The sequence below is a fragment of the Eubalaena glacialis genome, chromosome 13 (assembly GCF_028564815.1).
Source record: "Eubalaena glacialis isolate mEubGla1 chromosome 13, mEubGla1.1.hap2.+ XY, whole genome shotgun sequence".
Classification (NCBI taxonomy): domain Eukaryota; kingdom Metazoa; phylum Chordata; class Mammalia; order Artiodactyla; family Balaenidae; genus Eubalaena; species Eubalaena glacialis.
Window position 1 is genome coordinate 24,284,311 of NC_083728.1, and position 21,252 is coordinate 24,305,562.

The 21,252-nt window shown below is 47.0% G+C and overlaps 2 protein-coding genes across 12 annotated transcripts in view; one reads left to right on the forward strand and one right to left on the reverse strand.

Annotated features, from left to right (window-relative positions):
• Positions 1-14,323, forward strand: part of LOC133102872 (copine-1) — a 37,822-nt gene extending 23,499 nt beyond the window's left edge. For 9 of the 11 annotated variants that reach the window (XM_061207979.1, XM_061207978.1, XM_061207982.1 and 6 more), the window contains 15 exons: positions 5,453-5,581; positions 5,680-5,859; positions 6,013-6,087; positions 6,186-6,308; positions 6,396-6,476; positions 6,646-6,735; positions 6,853-6,939; positions 7,071-7,157; positions 7,251-7,310; positions 7,390-7,523; positions 7,629-7,683; positions 7,936-7,987; positions 11,922-12,055; positions 12,208-12,444; positions 12,650-14,323. In XM_061207979.1, coding sequence (XP_061063962.1) covers positions 5,453-5,581; positions 5,680-5,859; positions 6,013-6,087; positions 6,186-6,308; positions 6,396-6,476; positions 6,646-6,735; positions 6,853-6,939; positions 7,071-7,157; positions 7,251-7,310; positions 7,390-7,523; positions 7,629-7,683; positions 7,936-7,987; positions 11,922-12,055; positions 12,208-12,444; positions 12,650-12,790 — 1,665 coding nt within the window. In that variant the 3' untranslated portion in view covers positions 12,791-14,323. Of the gene's footprint in view, positions 1-5,452; positions 5,582-5,679; positions 5,860-6,012; positions 6,088-6,185; positions 6,309-6,395; positions 6,477-6,645; positions 6,736-6,852; positions 6,940-7,070; positions 7,158-7,250; positions 7,311-7,389; positions 7,524-7,628; positions 7,684-7,935; positions 7,988-11,921; positions 12,056-12,207; positions 12,445-12,649 lie in introns of those variants that run through there. The other 2 variants (XM_061207980.1, XM_061207972.1) reach the window with 2 other exon arrangements.
• A 1,265-nt stretch (positions 14,324-15,588) lies between these two features.
• SPAG4 (sperm associated antigen 4) lies at positions 15,589-19,972 on the reverse strand. The gene is made up of 12 exons (XM_061207983.1): positions 19,613-19,972; positions 18,999-19,103; positions 18,602-18,668; positions 18,356-18,417; positions 18,061-18,104; positions 17,702-17,727; positions 17,490-17,598; positions 17,149-17,224; positions 16,882-16,997; positions 16,380-16,547; positions 15,843-15,932; positions 15,589-15,755 (listed from the first exon to the last, which is right to left on the reverse strand). The coding sequence occupies exons 1-12, from the start codon at positions 19,920-19,922 to the stop codon at positions 15,606-15,608; spliced, it is 1,323 nt and encodes a 440-aa protein (XP_061063966.1). The 5' UTR covers positions 19,923-19,972; the 3' UTR covers positions 15,589-15,605.
• Between the last annotated feature and the right edge of the window lie 1,280 nt (positions 19,973-21,252).

Sequence of the window (21,252 nt, forward strand, 5' to 3'; positions counted from 1 at the left end):
GTGGGCCCACAGCATTCTGGTTGGGGTTTTAGTCTGGGCAGAGAAGAAACTGAAAAAAGATAGAATAGGACCAGCTGTGGAGAAAGTGGTAGAAATGGTAACAGACTAGAAAAGAATAGTCTATCAGACATAGAGGCCTAGCACAGGAGGAAGCTCCTGACCCTCTGCATGTATTTGGCTCCCACCAAAAGCATCTCTTTCTGGGATATTTCAGAAGTTATGGAGTGAGGGGAAGGGTAGCAGCTCCAGTTGTTGCCTGTAATCTTACCACCACAGTTAATTACTGCTAATGCTCTCATAGTTCACAACTTTTTTTTTTTTTTTGGCCGTGCTGCACGGTATGTGGGATCAGGGATCAAACCCGTGCCCCCTGCAGTGGAAGCTCGGAGTCTTGACCACTGGACCACCAGGGAAGGCCCACAACCAAGTCTTTATCAGGGATAAACCTGTAGTCCTCCATTTAAATTTTTCCCCAACATTTTATTATGAAAACTTTCAACATACAGAAAAGTTGAAAAAATGATACAGTGAATTCCCATATATCCACCATTTAGATTCTACAGTTTATATTTTCCTATATTTGTTTTACCACATCTATCCATTCAGCAAACCATTTTAATTTCCGGTGCATTTCAAAGAAGTTGTGAGCATCAGCACACTTCACCCATAAACATTTCAGTATGCCTTATCCTGAGCTGAATGTTTGTTTATGGGTTTGGGGAAGGGGTTGATAAAATTTACATGCAGTAGGATGTATATACCTTAAGTGTACCATTGGATGAAAATGACAAATTCACCTGTGACTCACATTCCTACCTAGGTAAAGGACTTTCACATTCTCCCTAGAGTTCTGCCTCTTCGCAGTTAATACCTCCCCCTCCCCTGGGGAACAGGGGAAGAACAACCACTATTCTGAATTTTTTCACCATAGATTAGTTTTGCCTGTCATAAAACTTTATAAAGTGTAACTATGCATTTTATGCTTCAGGTTCATCCATGTTGCAGATATTAATAGTTTGTTTCTTCTTTTGCTGAGTAGTTTTCTATTACATATACAAACATATTATGGTTTGTTTATGCATTCTCATATTGATGGACAACTGGGCTGTTTCAGATTTTTGGCTATTATGAATAAAGCTGCCATGAACATTCATGTACAAATCTTTTTGTGAACATAATGTTTTTATTTATTTTGGATAAAAATCTAGAGTGTAATTGCTCTCGGGCTAGGTATACGTTTGGTTTTCTAATAAGCTGCCAGACCGTCAAAATGGTACACTTAGTGCCTTCACTAACAACGTATGAGAATTCCACATCCTTGCCAACATTTGGTGGTGTCAGTTTTTTACTTTTAGCCATTGTGATGGGTATGTAGTAGTATCTCATTGTGGTTTTAATTTGTATTTCCTTGATAACTAGTGCTATTGATCACTTCCTTTGATTATTTCCAATTCATATGTTTTCCTTTATGAAGTATCAGATCAATTTTTTGCCCATTTTTTAATTGACTATCATTTAGCATTGAATTCTAGGAGTCCTGCATTTAAATTTTAAAGCTTAGTTGTAGAAGAGTACAACTTCTGCATTACTGCTGGACATTAGTTCAAATGGAAAAGGCATGAAGGTTTGAGTTGAGCAGAAGCACATTTACCATTTATTCAGTAAATGGTTATGAGTACCAACTAAGCACTAGTATTAGGGATACAGAAATAATACCTAGCCCTAGTTCCAAGGAGCCAAGATTATGAGGGTAGACAGACAAAAGTAAAAATTCTGATGTGGTTTCACCGTTACGTCACTAAATATTTACTGAGTACCTACTATAGGATAGGTACTGTTGTAGGTATTGTACATGTAGAGATAGGCGAACCAGACATAGTTCCTACTCTAATACAGCTTATTTGTTTTCTGGAGTGTATGTGGGGGAAGACAGTGCAGAGCCCCTGAGATGGGGAACGAGATTGATGTTGAGTGTATGTGGATCAGAAATGAAACCTGGCTGGAACGTACTTGCATGACTAGATGATTAGTTAGGTGAGGGTCAGGTCTTGCAAGGCTTTGTAGACCATGGTAAGAACTTTGGATTTTATTTTGAGTGTTTTGGGAAGCCATTCCAGAGTTTTAAGCAGAGAAGCGGCATGAGCTGGTTTCTGTTTGGCTAATAAACGCTGTGAGTGTGTGTGTGTGTGTCCGTGCGCATGCACGTGCATGTGCACACACACACACATACAGAAAAACTGGTGAAGAAACCACTGCAGTCATCCATAGGAGAGATAAATCCAGCCTGGGGAAGGTGGGCAAGACTTCATATAAGAATAATGTCACAGCATAACCATGGATGACAAGGCATTTGCTAGGCAGAAAAGTCAGAGGTATCAGCGTGTGTTGTGTGTGTGTGTTTGAGAAACGAGAAATAGCTTTGGATGACTAGTTGGGTGGATGGTGGAACAACAGGAGGTAGAACAGTCTTAAGAAGGGCTTTGAAGGTTGAATTACAGATGCAGGGTCATCGTATTAGACAATTACTTAGTTCTGTATAGATGGGCCCTCTGGAGTTGTGCCACAAGGTGGCCATGCTAGGGAGTTAGGCTTTGAACCTAAGGGCCATGAGCAGCTATACAGGGCTTCTAGTTAGAGTAGAGATTTTCTGGAAGCTGGCATCAAGGATGACTAGGTAAGGCATTGGTAAGGATGAAAAACCAGGGAGGAGGCAAGAAACAATGGGGCCTGAAGTTAGGTAGAAGTTGTTGACGTGAAGGTATAGAGGCTTTGGGGTTAGAATGAATTGTCATGAGGACATGAGGTGTGGATTAGGGCAAAAAGCTAATGAGTCCCTTTAAAAAATACAAAACAGTAAAAAATATTGAAACAATACAGAAGTGTATAAGAGTGTGTAAAATTCTCACCTTTATTCCATTCCTCTGAGGTGTACCTAAAAGTTGCATTTATTTGGTGCGTCTTCCATTTTTTGTGTGTATTTATTTTGTATATGTATTTAAATCTATTGTATATACACATACAATTGAAGTTTAAAATGGGGTTATACTCTTCTTACCATTTTTTTGCAACTTTATTTTTTCATATGATACCAATATACTTCTGCCTTAATTGTTTATTTACCCGCTACTTGGCATGCCATTGACTAAGTACTGTAATTTACTTAGTCACCACCTAATTGATAGACCTTTAAGTGGTCTCAGGTTTTTTACTGTTCTGAGCAATGGTGAAATGATCATTCTTCTTTATTTGTCTCTGTACTATGCAAACACTGCCTGAGAGAATGTGTGAGGTGAGAAGCATGGAGTCAGATTATGACAGGGGAAGTTGTGGTTCTGTTCCCCCAGGAGTATGCATTGTGCTCTGGATCTGTCCTTGGGGAACCTCCAAAGCAGTGATCAGGCTGGTCAGAAGTCTAAAAGCCACATTCTAGTGGCAATATTCAAAAGAACTGGGGCTATTTCTCCAGATTTTAGCTTGCGGTTCACTGCTTCCAGGTATCAGATGGTTCTCAGAGGGAGACGGAATAAGGCTTTCTTGTCGAATTTTAGACGGGAAGAAATAGGAATAATGTGTAGAAGTGAGAATTCAACAGACTTGGGTTAGTTTGGGTAGGACTTTATGGAGCAGGACTTTCTGATGATTGGATTATAAGAGTGGTGGGTTTTCCATCATTAAATGCATTCAAGTAGAGACTGAGGTGCTATGGAGGGGACAGTATGTGAAGCAAGTTGAACTCTAAGAATCATTCCAATTTTGGTTGATAACAGCATTCAAGACAGAGACCATGAGGCACTAAGATGGGAATAGCACTAACTGGGCTGGGTTGGGAGAGGGATTGACTGAGGGTCAGTTTAGGGGAGGCTGAGGCTGGAGGCGTCCTGGGGTATAGTGCTGGGAAACCTGGAACTGAGTGAAGCTGGGTGAGAGATCTGACCTCGTCTGCACTCTTGGTACAGATGGTCTGCAGGCGTATCGGTCGGGGGGACATAGGGTTAGTGAGGAGTCTGAGGATAACTGTTATGGTGACTTAGGAGGTGGGGTTTATATGGGAGTCATGGTGATCCATGCAAGAAGATAGTGTTTCTAGCAAAGGGAATGGATGAATTGGAGAAGCTTGGTGCTGTTTGATTGCCAGTCAGTTTGGAGATGGCTAAGCTGGGAGCAGAGGCTGGAGATGGCCTTTTGGATTTCATGCAGCAAATATTTATTAGGTGCTTGAGACAGAGCAGTGAATAGAACAGACAGATACCCCTTCCCTCATGGAGTTCACATTCTAGTGGGGAAGACAAATTACATAAATATATATAGTATATTAGACAGTGATAAATGCTAAAGAGAAAAAACAGGAAATGGGTATGTGATGTATCAGTGGTAGTAGGGTTGAAATTTTAGAGTGTCCAGAAAAGGAGAACCTTTTCCTTCAAACTGGAGAAGATGATTTTGAATAGAGACCTAGAGAGAATGTGAGGGAACAGCAAGCCGTGTGGGTTATATGAGGGAAGAAAATTCTAGGCATTGAGGTAGAAACAAGCATATTTGAGGAATGACAAGCAGACCTGTGTTGCCAGAATGGAGTGAGCAAGAAGGTGTTAGGAGATCAAGTTAGAGAAATCTAGATCTTTCAAAACCTTGTAGGCCAATGCAGAGTTTGGATTTTTTCTAAGCAATGGGAAATCATTATTGGGTTTGGGTTGAGGTATGACATGACCTATGTTTTAACAGGATCACCCTGGTTGCTGTATTGAGAGTAGCCTGTTGGTGTGAGGGAGTAGAGGTGAGGATGGCATAGGATAAGGGAGACCTGTTAAAAGAAGGTAATGCAATAAGCCTGGTGAGAGATGATGATGGCTTGGACTAGGTAGTGCAAATAGTGAGGAGTTGGACCTGAACAGCTGATTATAGGCTAGGAGAATCAGTGTGGGGATCATAACTCTGCCTCAAGATGTAGGGCCCCAGGGTTAGTGGGAAATCATTGGAGGAAGAGACTTTGGGGAGCAGAATCTGGATCATGGTTGTATTTGGGGCAATATTGGGCTTGGAACTTGGATTAGGGTCTGGTCTGGGGCCAGTAAAGGCATCAGAGTGAGATTCATTGGTCTGTGAGAAGATGAGGGTTAGAGTCTGGGTCTGGGGAGCATTGTTAGAATTGGGACCAATTTTGGGCTGAGGACTAGTTTGGGGTCAAAGTTGTTGATGGAGGCCAGTACTCTTTTTCTGCATCTTCCCGTCATATTCTTGGACCAGGGTTGGTTGTAACCACCATCTCCCATCCCATTGAGCTTACCCAGGGGGATTGGAGGAGTATGGAAGCTATAGGGCCTTCTCTCCCTTGGGTGTCATGGGGGTAGACACAGGCTCAGCCCTGCCTGGTTGAAGCCAGCTGACTACAAGTTGGGACCTACAGTCAGGGAAGGGTGAGGAAGGTGCTTGATTCAGGTCTTTTTCCCCCCAGATGGCCCACTGCGTGACCTTGGTTCAGCTGTCCATTTCATGTGACCACCTCATTGACAAGGATATCAGCTCCAAGTCTGACCCACTCTGCGTCCTTTTACAGGATGTGGGAGGGGGCAAATGGGCTGAGGTGAGAAGGACTATGGGGGATAAAGTTGTGGAGGGAGGCTAGGACTGTTTTGGGTTGGAAGGTGCATGACTGTGATGCTTATTGGCTTCTGCCCACAGCTTGGCCGGACTGAGCGAGTACGGAACTGCTCGAGCCCTGAGTTCTCCAAGACTCTGCAGCTTGAGTACCACTTTGAAACAGTCCAAAAGCTCCGATTTGGCATCTATGACATAGACAACAAGACACCTGAGCTGGGGGATGATGACTTCCTAGGAGGGGCTGAGTGTTCCCTAGGACAGGTATGCAGAGCCAGGGATTAGAATCCTTCAGACACAGGTTAAGTAAGAGCGCTGTCAGATAAACCAGACTGCTTGGAACTTGGAGGTTGGGGTCAAACAGAACCTAGCCTTGTCTGAGACCTTGGTACCCCACCCACCCCTGCTCTGCCCCAGGTTGTGTCCAGTCGGATACTAACTCTACCCTTGATGCTGAAGCCTGGAAAACCTGCTGGGCGAGGGACCATCACGGTAAGGAGGAACTCTGCTGGGGTTTGTGGGTAGTTGTGTACTTATATCCATGAGGAATTCATGAGATGATACAGTCTCCTGCTTCTTCCCCTACCTAGGTCTCAGCTCAGGAGCTGAAGGATAGTCGTGTAGTGACCATGGAGGTGGAGGCCAGAAACCTAGATAAGAAGGTGTGTGTGGAACGAGGCCCTGGAGGTTCAAGAATTAAGCGGACAGGGATGGTGTGTTGGAGGGGGAAGGGTGGGAAGGTCTTTCATAGTGGTTGTCAGGTGCCTGAGTCTTAACTGCGGTCTCTGTGATATTGACAGGACTTCCTGGGAAAATCGGATCCGTTCTTGGAGTTTTTCCATCAGGGTGATGGGAAATGGCACCTGGCATACAGATCTGAGGTGTGAGACCCCTGGGATTGGGTATGATGGGGTAGGAGAGAATCTCCTGGGGCTTGTGATTACCAGGGTTTGGAGCACAGGGCTAAAGAGTCTGCATATGGGTAGGAAGAATGGCAGCTCCCCACATGCCAACGCAGAGCTCACTAGAGGCCTTGCCCTCCACCTTCAGGTCATCAAGAACAACCTGAACCCTACTTGGAAGCGCTTCTCTGTTCCCCTTCAACATTTCTGTGGGGGAGACCCCAGCACACCCATCCAGGTGAGGAGCTTGCCTCCTGAGTGGACTGAGCAGGGGCAGAGAGCCTGGGGAGGGATTTATTCTCACCTGCCACCTGCCTCCTGGTCTTTATATACACACACACACCTTCCCTCCTAGGTGCGATGCTCAGATTATGACAGTGATGGTTCACATGACCTCATTGGTACCTTCCACACCAGCTTGGCCCAGCTGCAAGCAGTCCCAGTGAGTGCTGGCTCAGGGGTATTGAGGTGGGCCTAGGGGCTGAAGCTCCAGGAAGAGAGGGAGGGCAGGGCAGCTCCAATCCTGGCTAATGCTCTAGAAGTTTCCTACTCTAATTTTTCTTTCCTTACCAGGCTGAGTTTGAATGCATCCACCTTGAGAAACAGCAGAAAAAGAAAAGCTACAAGAACTCTGGAACTATCTGTGTCAAGATTTGTCAGGTGAGACAATAGCCCATGTGACCCAGTCTCTGACTTCTAAGCTCCATGACCCCAACCCCTTCACTCCAGCTATGACCCTGGTTTCATCTACAGGTAGAAACAGAATATTCATTCTTGGACTATGTGATGGGAGGCTGTCAAATCAACTTCACTGTAAGTTGCTTCATCAGGGGCAAGAGAACAGATCCGGGGCTCAAGGTGGCCTTCAGCTCCCCTCCTCCCCTCCTCCCAGGTGGGCGTGGACTTCACGGGCTCCAATGGAGACCCTTCCTCACCTGATTCCCTGCACTACCTGAGCCCAACAGGGGTCAATGAGTACCTGACAGCACTGTGGAGTGTGGGCAGCGTGGTTCAGGACTATGATTCGTAAGTAACTTTGTCTCTTGCCCGTCCCCACTCCCTGCAGATGCTTTAGCCTCTGGGCTCATGGTCCTCTCACTGCTTCTTCCCCCATTCACTGTCTTCCCACAGGGACAAGCTGTTCCCAGCATTTGGATTTGGGGCCCAGGTACCCCCTGACTGGCAGGTGAGTGTTTTCTTCCTCTCCCCTACTCCTGTTTTTAGTTTCAGGGTCCTGATTTTGGGGGATGTGGTAAACTTGCTGCTTGGCATTCCAGCTTTATGAGGAGTTGCAGGGATGTATCCTTACAGGCATGTATATAACAAATGCTCAGGACTAAATACCTCCTGTATGTTGCTTGGTACATACCATAATGCCCTTTTTCTTAGCACAAAAGTGGTCATGGGGAAAGAACCTCATTTTTTTTCTTGCCCTCAGGTCTCCCATGAATTTGCCTTGAACTTCAACCCTAATAACCCCTACTGTGCAGGTAAGTCCCTGATCCTCCAGTGTAAGGTATATCTGTCCATATCTAGAGAGGCAAGGGAGAATGGGGGTGGGGAGATAGACACCTGACTCCATTGGCCAGAGAAGTGGATTTTAGAGCTAGGCCTCTGGAGTCAAATCTTCATCCTGCCACTTGCTAATCATATGACTTGGGGCCAGTTGCTTAGCTTCTGTGTGCTTTGGCTTCATAGTAAGACTAAATATTATAGGATATTGAATATTTAAGAAGATGCATATAAAGTTTGAAGCAGTAAGCCTGGCACATACTAAGTGTTCTCTAAACTATGATAGCTGTTATATTATCATTATTATCTTTGCCTAGAAGCTCACAGGGCATCAGTGGAAGCCTTGGTGCCTCCCTGCAGCTCTATTCAGGGTACTTTTTGCCCCACACTCTTTTGTCTAGAGAGGGCCAAACCCAGTGTTTCCCTAGCACCCACACAAGAGCAACAAGCTGAAGTGGAAAACTTGACCTGACCTGATCTGACCTGGGTTTTTATTTTTGACATGGGTTCAGACTTAGAGAAAAGTTGCAAGAATAGTTACAGGGATTCAGGTCACTGGGGATCAGGGGTCAGGGCCTGGGTCACAGGGGCTGTTGTTTACCTTCATCCAGATTCCTCAGACATGGACATTTTACCACATTTGCTGTGTCATTCTCTTTGTCACTCAGATTTTCTCTCTTCCTCCTCTTTCTCTCTCTCTCTCTCTATTTTTTTTCCAGAAATGTTTGAGAACTGTGGTGAATAATCCCTGCCCCAAGTTTGCCTCCATGGCCCCATCAACTTTGCACTCATCATCCTCCTCATGGCCCTTTATCCCTGAATACTTCAGTGTTCCCTAAAATCAAAGACATTCTCTTACATAACCACAGTGCAATTCTCAAAATCAGGAAATTAACATCAATACAATACTATTACCCAATCTATGAAATTTATTCAAAATTTTCCAGTTGTCCTCTCTTTTATAGCAAAAGAAAATCTTGGATCACACATTTCATTCAGTTGTCTTCCAGAGTTCTTCATGTCTTTCATGATATTGACATTTTTTAAGATTAAAGGCCAGATCATTTGTAGAATGTCCTTCAGTTTGGGTTTACCTGATATTTCCTCATAATTAGATTCAAATTATGCATTTTTGGCGGGAATACCACAGAAGCCATGCTGTGTGTTCAAGAGGCACATGATGTTGATTTATCCTCTTACCAGTCATATTAACTTTGATCACTTGGTTAAGGTAGAGTCTACCAGGTTTCTCTACTATACAAGTACTGTTTTTTCCTTTATATGTAATTAAAAAAAATTCTTTTTATGAAGTATAGTTGATTTACAATGTTGTGTTAGTTTCCGGTGTACAGCAAAGTGATTCAGTTTATATATATGTATAAATACAGTTTATATATACACACACACACATATATCTTTCTCATATTTTCCATTATGGTTTATTACAGGATATTGAATATAGTTCCCTGTGTTACACAGTAGGACCTTGTTGTTTATCTATTTTATGTATAGTAATTTGTATCTGCTAATCCCAAACTCCTAATTGATCCCTCCCCATCCCCTTTCCCCTTTGTTAACCATAAATTTGTTTTCTATGTCTGTGAGTCTGTTTCTGTTTTGTACATAAGTTCATTTGTATCATATTTTAAAATATTTCACTGTTTATTTATTTATTTGGTTGCCCTGGGTCTTAGTTGCGGCAGGTGGGCTCCTTAGTTGCAGCTCGCGGGCTCCTTAATTGTGGCCACCAGGCTCCTTAGTTGTGGCATGCAAACTCTTAGTTGCGGCATGCATGTGGGATCTAGTTCCCTGACCAGGGATCGAACCCAGGCCCCCTGCATTGGGAGCTCAGAGTCTTAACCACTGTGCCACCAGGGAAGTCCCTGTATCATATTTTAGATTCCACATATGAGTGGTATCATATGGTATTTGTCTTTCTCTTTCTGACTGACTTAGTGTGATAATCTCTAGGTCCATCCATGTTGCTGCAAATGGCAATATTTCACTCCTTTTTATGGCTGAGTAGTATTCCACTGTATGTGCATGTATGTGTGTGTGTAGCACGTCTTTTTTTAAATTCTAATTTTTAATCATTTTTAATTTTTTTATTTATTTTTATTTTTTGGCCGTGCTGCGTGGCATGCGGGATCTTAGTTCCCCGACCAGGGATCAAACCCATGCCCCCTGCAGTGGAAGCACAGAGTCCTAACCACTGGACCACCAGGGAATTCCATGCATTTCTCTAATAATTAGCAATGTTGAGCATCTTTTCATGTGCCTATCGGCCATCTGTATGTCTTCTTTTTTTTTTTTTTTTAAATAAATGTATGTATTTATTTTTATTGTTGGCTGCATTGGGTCTTCATTGCTGCATGTGGGCTTTCTCTAGTTGTGGCAAGCAGGGGCTGCTCTTCGTTGCGGTGCGCGGGTTTCTCATTGCGGTGGCTTCTCTTGTTGTGGAGCACGGGCTGTAGGCGTGCAGGCTTCAGTAGTTGTGGCTCGTGGGCTCTAGAGCACAGGCTCAGTAGTTGTGGTGCATGGGCTTAGTTGCTTCACGGCATGTGGGATCTTCCCGGACCAGGGCTCGAACCAGTATCCCCTGCATTGGTAGGCGGATTCTTAACCACTGTGCCACCAGGGAAGTCCCTGTATGTCTTCTTTAAAGAAGTGTCTGTTTAGGTCTTTTGCCCATTTTTCGATTGGGTTGTATATGCTGTTAGATTGGGTTGCATATGCTGTTCAATTGGGTTGTATATGCTGTTTGTATATTTTAGAGATTAATCCCTTGTCGGTCGCATCATTTCCAAATATTTTCTCGCAGTCTGTAGGTTGTCTTTTCGTTTTGTTTATAGTTTCCTTTGCTGTACAGAAGCTTGTAAGTTTGATTAGGTCCCATTTGTTTATTTTTGCTTTTATTTCTATTTCCTTGGGAGACTGACCTAAGAAAACATTGGTACAATTTATGTCAGAGAATGTTTTGCCTATGTTCTCTTTTAGGAGTTTTATGGTGTCATGTCTTATATTTAAGTCTTTAAGCTGTTTTGAGTTTATTTTTGTGTATGGTGTGAGAGAGTGTTCTAACCTCATTGGTTTGCACGCGGCCGTCCAGCTTTCCCAACAGCACTTACTGAAGAGACTGTCTTTTCTCCATTATATATTCTTGCCTCCTTTATCAAAGGTAATTGACCATAGGTGTGTGGGTCTGTTTCTTTTCCTTTTAATTAATAATTAATAAGTATTCTTTGGGAGGATACTTTGAGGCTGTATAAATATCCAATCACTCATCAATTTTTACCCTCTAGTTTTAGAATCCATTGATGATCCTTGCCTGAATCAATTATCTCTGATTGTCAAATGATTCTATAATTCCTCCTTCTACATTTATTAAGGAAGAACTTTTCCTTCTCTCCCATTATTTAGTATCTCTGTGGATTCTTATTTTATTAAATGAGTTATAATTCATTATTTTATTAAGTGGGTTATAATCTGATGCTCTCAGCACTCCTAGATTTGTTCAGGGGATTCCCCCTAATCTGGGTTTTAATTCAAGCTGTGATTTAGGGCATGTGCCTTTCCTCTCTTTGGCCTTAATTTTCTCATCTGTAGGAGAGGGTTAAGAGCTGTGGGTTCCTAGAGGGGTGGGATAGGGAGGGTGGGAGGGAGGGAGATGCAAGAGGGAAGAGATATGGGAACATATGTATAGGTATAACTGATTCACTTTGTTATACAGCAGAAACACACACACACACACACACACACACACACACACACACACGAACTGTGGGTTACAGGGGTGATTGAATGAAATGCACCCAGGTTCCTAATCTCCTTGGCCAGTATAGAGTGATGTCAGGACTGGGTGAACCCTGAGAGGCCCAGTATTTTATGGTATTCTTTGCCTTTCTTCTCTAGGCATCCAGGGCATTGTGGATGCTTACCGCCAGGCCCTGCCCCAAGTTCGGCTCTATGGCCCCACCAACTTTGCACCCATCATCAACCATGTGGCTAGGTTTGCAGCCCAGGCTGCACATCAGAGGACGGCCTCGGTGAGGGTCATGGGAGGTAGTGGGTGGGGAGGGGGGACTTGGTCAGGGGCTCCCTTGAGGGCTATGTAACAGGAGACTTCTTGTCAGTGTGGGAATATGTGGCTGGGATGTTTAGAGGGTCTGCCTCAGTATATGAACGGACTTGCCCTTAGCAATACTTCGTGCTGTTGCTGCTGACCGATGGTGCTGTGACAGATGTGGAGGCCACACGTGAGGCTGTGGTTCGTGCCTCCTACCTGCCCATGTCAGTGATCATCGTGGGTGTGGGTGGTGCTGACTTCGAGGCCATGGAGCAGCTGGACGCTGATGGTGGACCCCTGCGTACACGCTCTGGGGAGGCAGCTGCTCGTGACATAGTGCAGTTTGTGCCCTACCGCCGCTTCCAGAATGTGAGTAGGGACAAGCTCGGGGACAGAATAGATCTGGGAGTTCAGCCTTCCACCTCTCCCTGATGTGAGTGGGGACACTTACCCTTTCATCTGAACCTGGGGCAGGGTTGGGTGTTGGATTTTGTATCCTTTCTGGGGTATGAAATGTAGACCTGGGGAAGCTGTCATGGGTCATCACTGAACTTGCCCCTCTTCTCCCTGGCAGGCCCCTCGAGAGGCACTGGCGCAGACTGTACTTGCAGAAGTACCCACGCAACTGGTCTCCTACTTCAAGGCCCAAGGTTGGGCCCCATTCAAACCACTTCCACCTGCAGCCAAGGGCCCTGCACAGGTCCCTCAGGCCTAGATTCCCTTGGAGTGGTAGACTGTGGCCAGTCCTCAGTCCTGTGTTCCTAAGGTCCCCCAACCCTGAACACACATTCCCTAGTGCTAGCATTTTATGTTTTATACTTTTATGCTTACTTTTATACTTGCTATAGCCACCCTTGATCTCACCTGCTTGTCCCTGGAGCCTCTCATTCCATAAAGATCAATGAAGACCACACTTTGCTACCACTCTGTGTTTCTGGGTGGGAATCTGCTATTAGCCACGTTTACTTTTCCTCTCTGAGCTTATTTGTTGACCTTAGGGATTGTTGAGTGAAGGATTCATCTGATATAATAGCCCCACTCAAAGAAATTGGGTATTCCTGGCCACATATCTAGAGACACTGACTCTGTTTTTGAAAATGCAAAGACTGAATGTAAGCCAAACACCTAGCCTGCCCTGCCTCAGAGCAGAGCTGAGCGGTGAACACAGACAAGGTGGAAAGTGCTAGGGGAGGGGTGAGTTTTAAGATGGAGCAGGGGCTATGCTAGACTTCCTGGAGGGATGGAGCAGTGGTGGTTCTAGTCCTAAAAATAGGCTATAAGCCTGAATTTTTTAATAGCTAATTTTTTTTCTTACTAGAAAATAAATGTGTATATTCATTATAGGAAAAAATAAATATCACCCAAACTCCCATGTCCCAATAAAATATTTGGTGCATATTTTTTAATAGTTTATGCATATTTTTAGTGATACAGGTTTTTTGTTTTACAAAATTGGGATCATACCATACATACTATTTTAGTATGCTTTAAATGTTTTTAAAATGTGTGCTAGTTAGTACAAAATTATTTCAAATATAAATATTGTATAAAATAGATTGTGGAGCAGGGTGTATTTTCTAGGTCTGACAGATTTTTCCCTAAATAGATATTATACTGTTTGTACTTTGTTTTTATTATATTTTGGGTATTTTATCCATTAGAACTTATTGCTGACCTCATTTTTTCTAATGCTTATGTATTACTCTGTGTATGAGTGTACTACAGTTTATTTAGCCAATCCCTAATTTATCAAGATTTGGGTCCCTTCTAGTTTTCTTCTGTTATAACAAACAGTGCTGTAAGGAATATCCTTCTACATTTATCTGTGCATTTATAGGAATGTTTCTGAAGGATTTATTCCTACAAGTGAAAATGCTCAATCAAAAGATAGGAATATTTAACATTTTAATAGATATTGTAAATTGCCTTTCATAACAATTTTTTACCCATTTTGTTAATCTGACAGGCAAAAAAAATCTCATTTTTAGTTTGAATTTATTTATGAAGTCTAGGTATCATCTTATATGTTTATTTGTCAATTGTATTTCTTCTGAACAGCCTTTTTATAGATTGTTGTTGTCTTTATAGCACTTATTCTGTTACAGTTATTCAGTTATTAATACATGTTGAAAATATTTCCTCCCAGGCTATTGTCTTTTCAGTTATAGTATCTTTTGGTCTATGTAACTCTTTTGATATGGAAATTAAAAATTTTTATGTATACCAACCTAGCTTGCTTTTTAAGAAATTATCCATGTATCATTATTTACTTTTCATGATATTAAACATTCCCTTATATTACCATTTCTATTGTCTCCATATTATTTTTGTGGTGTACTTTTATCTTCTTAGATACTATTTCCAGTTTTTTCCTTCATAAACAACAGTATGATGGACATCCTTAAAGAATTAACTTAGATTATATCTAGGTATCCTTTGGATCCATGCTTAGAAGTGGAATTGCAGTGATTAAAAAGTATAAAAAAATTTAAGGCTTTTATTACTTACTATGAAGCTGCCCTCTAGAAAAACTGTATTAGTTCATTAGTTAGAAAACCTTAGGTTTTAAGAGTAATAACCCCCAAATTTAAACAGATGGATGCATGTTCCACTCCCCCCACATACTCATGCATTCCACTTTCTAGTGGTGTAACCACTGTTAATAGTCTATATATTCTTCCAAACCATGAACACACTACAAAGGATCCTAACAGTCAAGATGTTGCGTGTTTCTTTGTTCACACTTGTTCCCCTTTTCTCCTCTCGGCTTGGGTAGAACTCATTAACCCTTTAATGTCCGTCTCCTCCCTCTTTTTCCCTCCAATTCTACTTTTGACCCTTAGAGTGAAGAGTTCTTGGATCAGTCAATGAATTCTCCCATTTTCTGGAGCATCGTCTCTCCCCTATCAGGCTCCTTGAGGGCAGGGACTGGTAAATACTAGACCACCTGTACTGTGCCTAGCATAGTCGGGCACTCAGGTCTCAGTAAAGACAACCTGAGTAAAGGCGACCAGGCCTGCATCACCTCTGACTCAGATGCTTCCTAGAGGTTCTCAAGTCTCCCTAGTTTTTACCTGAAGGGGTAGTTCCTCCTCCACCTGCACCTAGCAGGAGTTGGGGTGAGAACTGAGGTGCACAAGCATGGCTTCATGCTGACTGGCAGCTCTGCAAGAGGGTGGTAGGCTTGGGGTCCTGCTGTGGTTCAGCTCTTCGTTAGCTGTGTGACCTTGAGCAACTTTCCTGACCTGAGTGGCTTCCGCCTCTGTGGTTGTGAAGATTAGTTAGGGTAAGGCATATAACGTCCAGAGTACTGTCTTGTGCACATGGTAAACACTCCATAAACATCATCTACTGCTGCTACTATATCGACCTGGACTTCTCAAAGAGGGCGTTTTGGTAGACCCCCCAACCATGTTTATATACCAAAGGCAACTAGAGCGCCGCACACCCCCCTTCCCGCAAGAGACCTCCCAGCACTGATCCAGCTTCTTTCAGCACAGACCTCCACTCTACTCCAACAATCATCATGTTTAATGGGTGCCCCCTGTGGCACTGTCCCCTGCCCCCTCTGAGGTTTGAATGCCATGGGCTCGGACTCGATACAAGCATGTGAAATGGGGGTGGCCCCAGTTGCTTAGAATCTGGATCTTCACCTTGGGAAAGGCAGCTGGGGGGTCATTCTGGGGAGACAAATGGATCATGCCAAGGCCTGGTCTCCCAAGGGCTGCCTTCCTCCCCAATCTTCCTTCACTGTGAGACAAACATACCTCTAGGTGGAAAGTCTGAATCTCAGATTTCTCCACATCGAAGGTGAATTTCCCCAAGAAAACTTCAGTCTCATCATCAACCTGGAGGCCCTAGTAAGTGAAGAATAAGTGGAGGAACAGTGAGGCACAGGTGGAGCAGGGAGAGAGTAACTTTGTTTAGCACCTACTCTGTGTTCAGTATCTGTATGCATACTCTCATTTATTTTTTGGTGTTAGGATAGTATAGTGTGGAATGTGGGCTCAAAGAAATCAAGTTGCAAATTTTAGTTCGGCCACTTGCACTTCATAGGTTGTGTGGATGCAAAGACATATAATCCATGTAAAGTACTCCGCACAGAGTAAGCACTCAATAAACCATAACTAATATTTGAATATGGTTATAATTATTTATAACCTACAGCAGCCTTGAGAGGCAAGTGGTAGTATCTCCATTTTATGGATGAGCGAGCAAAGACTCAGTAGTCTCAGTTTTCATGACTGCCTTGTTGTGCTCTCTAGGCAAAAATCCCCCACCTCCTTGGCCTCAGCCCCACTTACATAGACTGCGAAGTCACGCGGGGCGCTCTTGGCTCCCCGGGTGTGTGCCACACTGGGCGGTGGATGCTGCAGAGTGATGTCGCTCAGCTGCACACGACCCGGCAGCTGGATCACCACCTGGCCCTGGTCGCCCTCAAAAGCCCAGCAATTCCCAGGGAACACATCTGGCTGCAGGCGGGCGGACAGACACACAGCCCATCAGAACCACAGGACAGGTTGACCCCATCATGGGCCCCGCCCAGTCCTCCACCCCCAGCCTGGTGTCCGCCCAGGGCCCCAGTACCTAGCAGGGCCAGGTCTCTCCAGTATCACGTTGTCCTCGGCCTCACCCAGAGCCTCACCCCAGACAAGCCAGGCCCCGCCTCCAGGACGTCTGCCCAGCAGGCCCCCGCCTGGCGCCACGCCCTCAGTTAAGTCAGGTCCCACCCCAGGGGAGCTGCGGGGGTCCTTTCCCCAGAGTCCCCCCCCAGGTCCCGTTCCGGGATCTAGGTTCCAGGCCCACCTCCAGGATAACCGTGGGCGGTCGCGCATAGTTCCAGAAGCTGAAGCCATTCCAGAAGTAGGCAGTGTTCGCATCCTCGTAGTCAGGGGACGTCTTCTCTAGGTCGATGGAGGCTCCTGGAGCAGGGAGAAGCAACCACTCAGAGTCTCCTAGGCCTGACCGACAGCTGGGGCAGGGTCTGTCTGACGTCGGTCTCCTGGAGCCGGTCATGTGCATAGTTCTGTCTGTGTCTCTGAGTCTCAGTCTCTCAGTGTCTCTGGGTCTTACCCACAGAGCTCAGCGCATAGTCGGGTTTCCGCACAAAGTCCTCACTCAGCCTCTGGAATACGAGTTTGGCCACTCTCTGAAAAGAGAGAGGGTGGGGCCTGGAGGGGCGGGGCTTGCGGGTAGCTTTTATAGTGGGGCAGAGTTCTCTGGGGATAGACTTTGTGGGCCCCGGGAGAAATTCCGAAGTCGGGGCTCTAGGCAGGGCCTTAAGGCTCAGGACCCAGGGAGTGGAGCTGCAAGGTGGGCCGGGACTGTGCAATGGGCGGAGCCACGGGGCCAGGCTCCCGGGGCCCGAGCTCCTGGACCCGGTTCTGAGAACAGGATGAGTCTGCGGGGCTCACCTCGCTGTTGGCTGCGCGAACGCTGGACACCTCCTTGTGGAGTTTAACCAGCTCAGCCCGGATCTGCTGCAGCTGCTGCCCCTGGGAGCGCACGCGCTCGTGGTATTCGCTGCAGGCAGAAGGTTGGCACGGTGCAGTTGGCTCCCTGTTCCCCCTGGACACTTCAGCACCTTTGAGGCCCCCAACTCCCCACCCCAGGTGCCCTCTCTCACCTTAGAGTCAGCATCTCCTTAGGTTCCTGTTGGAGGGAGGAGGGAGGGACAAAATACAGTGCTGCTGAGCTCCCACCCACCTCTATTCCCATCTCAGTGTGGGAGGCCAGACTCAAAGGGCCTTGCTTCTGAGGACTGCCAACCCCTGCCCCCCTGCCCTGACCTTCCAGGACCTCTCAGAGACAGACCCTCAAGCACCTCTGGGCACAATCCCTCAGAAATCTCCTCTTTATATCCAGCCTTTCCTTAGGGTTATAGCTTCCAGCACTGCCCCGCTCCCAGCGGCCCCGGAGACTCCACACAACCCCCAGGTTCACAGCCTGCCAACCACCCACCCCGGGACAGTCTCCCCAACTCACATTCTCCAAAGGAGGGGCCAGGCACAGGAGCCCCCACCAGAGTGCTGGAGAAAGAGGGGGCTGGTCTCAGGGGAAGGGAAGGGAGAGGGTTTCCCTGGCATAAAGGGGACAGTGGGGAGAGAAGAGGCTTGAAGGGGCTGAGTCTGAGGGGGGACTAGAAGGCTCTGAAGGGGACTGTGAGGAGCTGTGAGCCTCTGAAGAGACTGAGTGGGCTGAAGGATACAGGAGAAAAGGTACCAGGTTTGCCTCCAAAGCATCCAGGGCTGGGGCCCTAGGGAATTCACCACCCTCTCACCTGCCAGAAAGAGGCTCAGCAGTGACACAGCCGTGAGCAGGAAGCGGATGGAACAGACCTCCCTGAAGAACCGGAGGGAGGCTGAGGCCCCGATACCCTCGCGAACCCCACGGACCCCACCCCAGTGTCCTAGACCCAGCTCCTGTGAACACAGGTGTGAATCGGCTCAAGCCTCAGCTGGGTCTGGCCCTGCTCCCCACCCCCTCAAGGAGCAGCCCCTGGGGCTCCCCTTTCCCTCCCTCTGACCTGTACACACTGACCAGCACACCTCCTACCAGGGATAACAACACGCTCAGCACCTGGAAGAGTAGGCCTGAGGAGAAGAGAGGGGGCTCAGAGAAGGGACTAGGCTTAGGGAGGGGGGAGAGATGAGGGGCTCACAGAGCGTGGTGTTCAAGGTTCAGAAGGGGCTTGGGGAAAGGGGCTCAGGAACAGCGGTGTGGGCTAGGAGAATTAGATGCGGGCAAGGAGAATGAGTTGGATTCTCATTCTTAGGGAAGATGGATCGGGCTTAGAGAAAGGGCTGGAGAATCAGACACGGGCCGGGGGCTCAGAACTGAAAACAGGGCCCCAGAGGTGAGAAATGGAATTCGGAGAGGGGAGCCAGAAGGTCAGAGGGGATCTGGGCTGGCCTGGCCCGTACTCCGGAAGCTCTTGGACACTCGCGGGGGAGGTATCTCCTGCCTCAGATCCAGAGTCGAGAGAAGGTCGAGCTGCTCCTCAGGGACACCGGGAGAGCCAGCCGGTTCTGCGGGAGCCCAAGGGGCTCCATTGGGGCCTTGCGCACCGCAGGCCCGCTGTTTCCCCGGCACCTGGCCGCAGGTTCCCCAGCCCAGAAGCAGAGCAGCCTCAGAGGCTTTGGTTCCACTGCAGCCCCATCCAGGCTCTCTCGCAGCACTCTGAGGCCCCGCGCCCGGAAAGCTCAGTCGAGCCGTGGTCCCACCTCCCAAACGGTGGCCCCGCCCCCAGCCTTAGGTCTTGATACGGCCCCATTTCCCTGGTAGCCACTCATGCTAACACCGAGGCCGCGCCTCCTCAGTGGTGCCCAATCACAGGACTTTCCCCGCCCCTCCCCAGGACCGTCCACCACACCGAGGCCCCCCCCCTTGGGGCATCTTATCTAGTGCCTCCTCTTTTCACCCTACAGGTCCCGCCCCTTAGGAGGTGCCCAGATAGTTTTATCCCGCTTCCGCGCCAAGCCCCACCCCTTAGGCCCCACCTACTCCCTCCTCTCACCGGGTTCGACCCCGCCCGCACCCGAGGCCCCGCCCCTCACGGTTGCCGCGCCACAGGCGGTCGGCCCGTTGTGGCTCCGAGGCGCCGGCTTCAGCCGAGAGCTTCCAGCCCTTGTGGTTCTTCCGGGCACTCCAGCGCTCAAGGCGGGCTCACCGCAGCTAGAGCCCCGGGCTCTTCTGCCCTCGGGCTCCCCGGGCTCCGGCCCTGCTGACCGGTGCCCGCAGCTGTCCCCCGAGGTGACGCTCACAGAGCTGTTGCTGTTGTCGCTGTAGAAGTTGGGCGTGTGCTTGTGCGGGAACGCGGCAGAGCCCGGGCGGGGGCTTCGCCGCATCCTGACCCCGGGCTGCCCCCCTCACGGACGCCAAAGTCACCGCCTCAGCCGCCAAGGCCCTCGGCCCTCCCTCAGCAGGTGCGCGCCGCCGGGACCCCAAGGACTTTGCCTGCAGCCGGCGGGCCCCGCGGCCTGACCTAACCCTCTGCCCTATATCTGGGCCTGGCTGCTGACTTCATAGAGGAGACCAGGGTCTCCGCTGAACGCTCTGGTGTGGCGTCACAGAGCTAGTCGTGACGTCACTGGGGAGCCTTGGCAGTCTCTCTTATTCTTTCCCAGGTTAAAGCAAGCAAGGACATCACAGCACTTCCCAGAACACCCCGTCCAAAACTACACTCTGCGTAAAAGAATTTCTATCCCCCTTCCTGCTTTGTTTTTCTCCTTAGCACTTATTACTGACATGCTATGTGTTTTCTTTTTCCTTCTTTTTCTTTCTTTCTTTCTTTCCTTTCTTTCTTTCTCTCTTTTCTTTCCTTTCTCTTTTTCTTCATAACCTGTTACTCTCAGTACAGCAGTAAACTTTATGAAGGCAGGGATTTTTGTTTTGTTCACTACTGTATCCTCCAGCGCCTAGATAGGCCTAGCATGTGGTAGGTGCTCAAATATCTGTGAACGAATAAATGTTAAGGAGCAAGGGATCACCCACAGCACTTCTCAATAAAGTCTTTTTAGTTTCTTAGTCTCTTTTGCTCTACAACCCTTTAGGCCCCTCCTCTCATCCTAGTCATTAGGCCAGAGAACTCTGTGGGTTCCTCTCCCAGACCCATATTCACCAGGGGTCTGTGGGGTGAGAATTCAGTACCCACCAATCTCCATACCCACACTCAGACCATCTGAGTCACCTAGAAGGGAATGAGGAATCACACATGATCACAGCCAAGAGACCAGATGTTCCCAAACTCCTGCTGTGCAACAGGATAGTACCAGTGCAGCTTATAGAAATTCAGGTTCCCAGGCACACCTTGAGATATTACTTTAGCATTTCTAGAGTGGGCGCAGGAATGTTCATGTATATTTTTTAAAAGATTTATTTATTATTTATATATTTTATTTATTTTTGGATGTGTCGGGTCTCAGTTGTGGCACGCAGGCTCTTCCTTGCGGTGCGCGGGCTCCCCTCTAGTTGTGGCACGAGGGTTTTCTCTTCTCTAGTTGAGGCGCGCGAGCTCAGTTGTTGTGGCATGCGGGCTTAATTGCCTGGAGGCATGTGGGATCTCAGTTCCCCGACCAGGCATCGAACCCACGTCCCCTGCATTGTAAGGCGGACTCTTTACCACCGGACCACCAGGGAAGTCCCAGAATGTGCATTTATTTATTTATTTATTTATTT

Excerpts from the sequence above, each read along its gene's own strand:
- SPAG4 (XM_061207983.1), bottom strand. The coding sequence starts at position 19,922 with ATGCGGCGAAGCCCCCGCCCGGGCTCTGCCGCGTTCCCGCACAAGCAC. Across the intron at positions 17,225-17,489 it reads TTCGCGCAGCCAACAGCGAG|AGAGTGGCCAAACTCGTATT; the intron begins GTGAGCCCCGCA and ends CTCTCTTTTCAG. Across the intron at positions 16,998-17,148 it reads CTATGCGCTGAGCTCTGTGG|GAGCCTCCATCGACCTAGAG; the intron begins GTAAGACCCAGA and ends TCCCTGCTCCAG.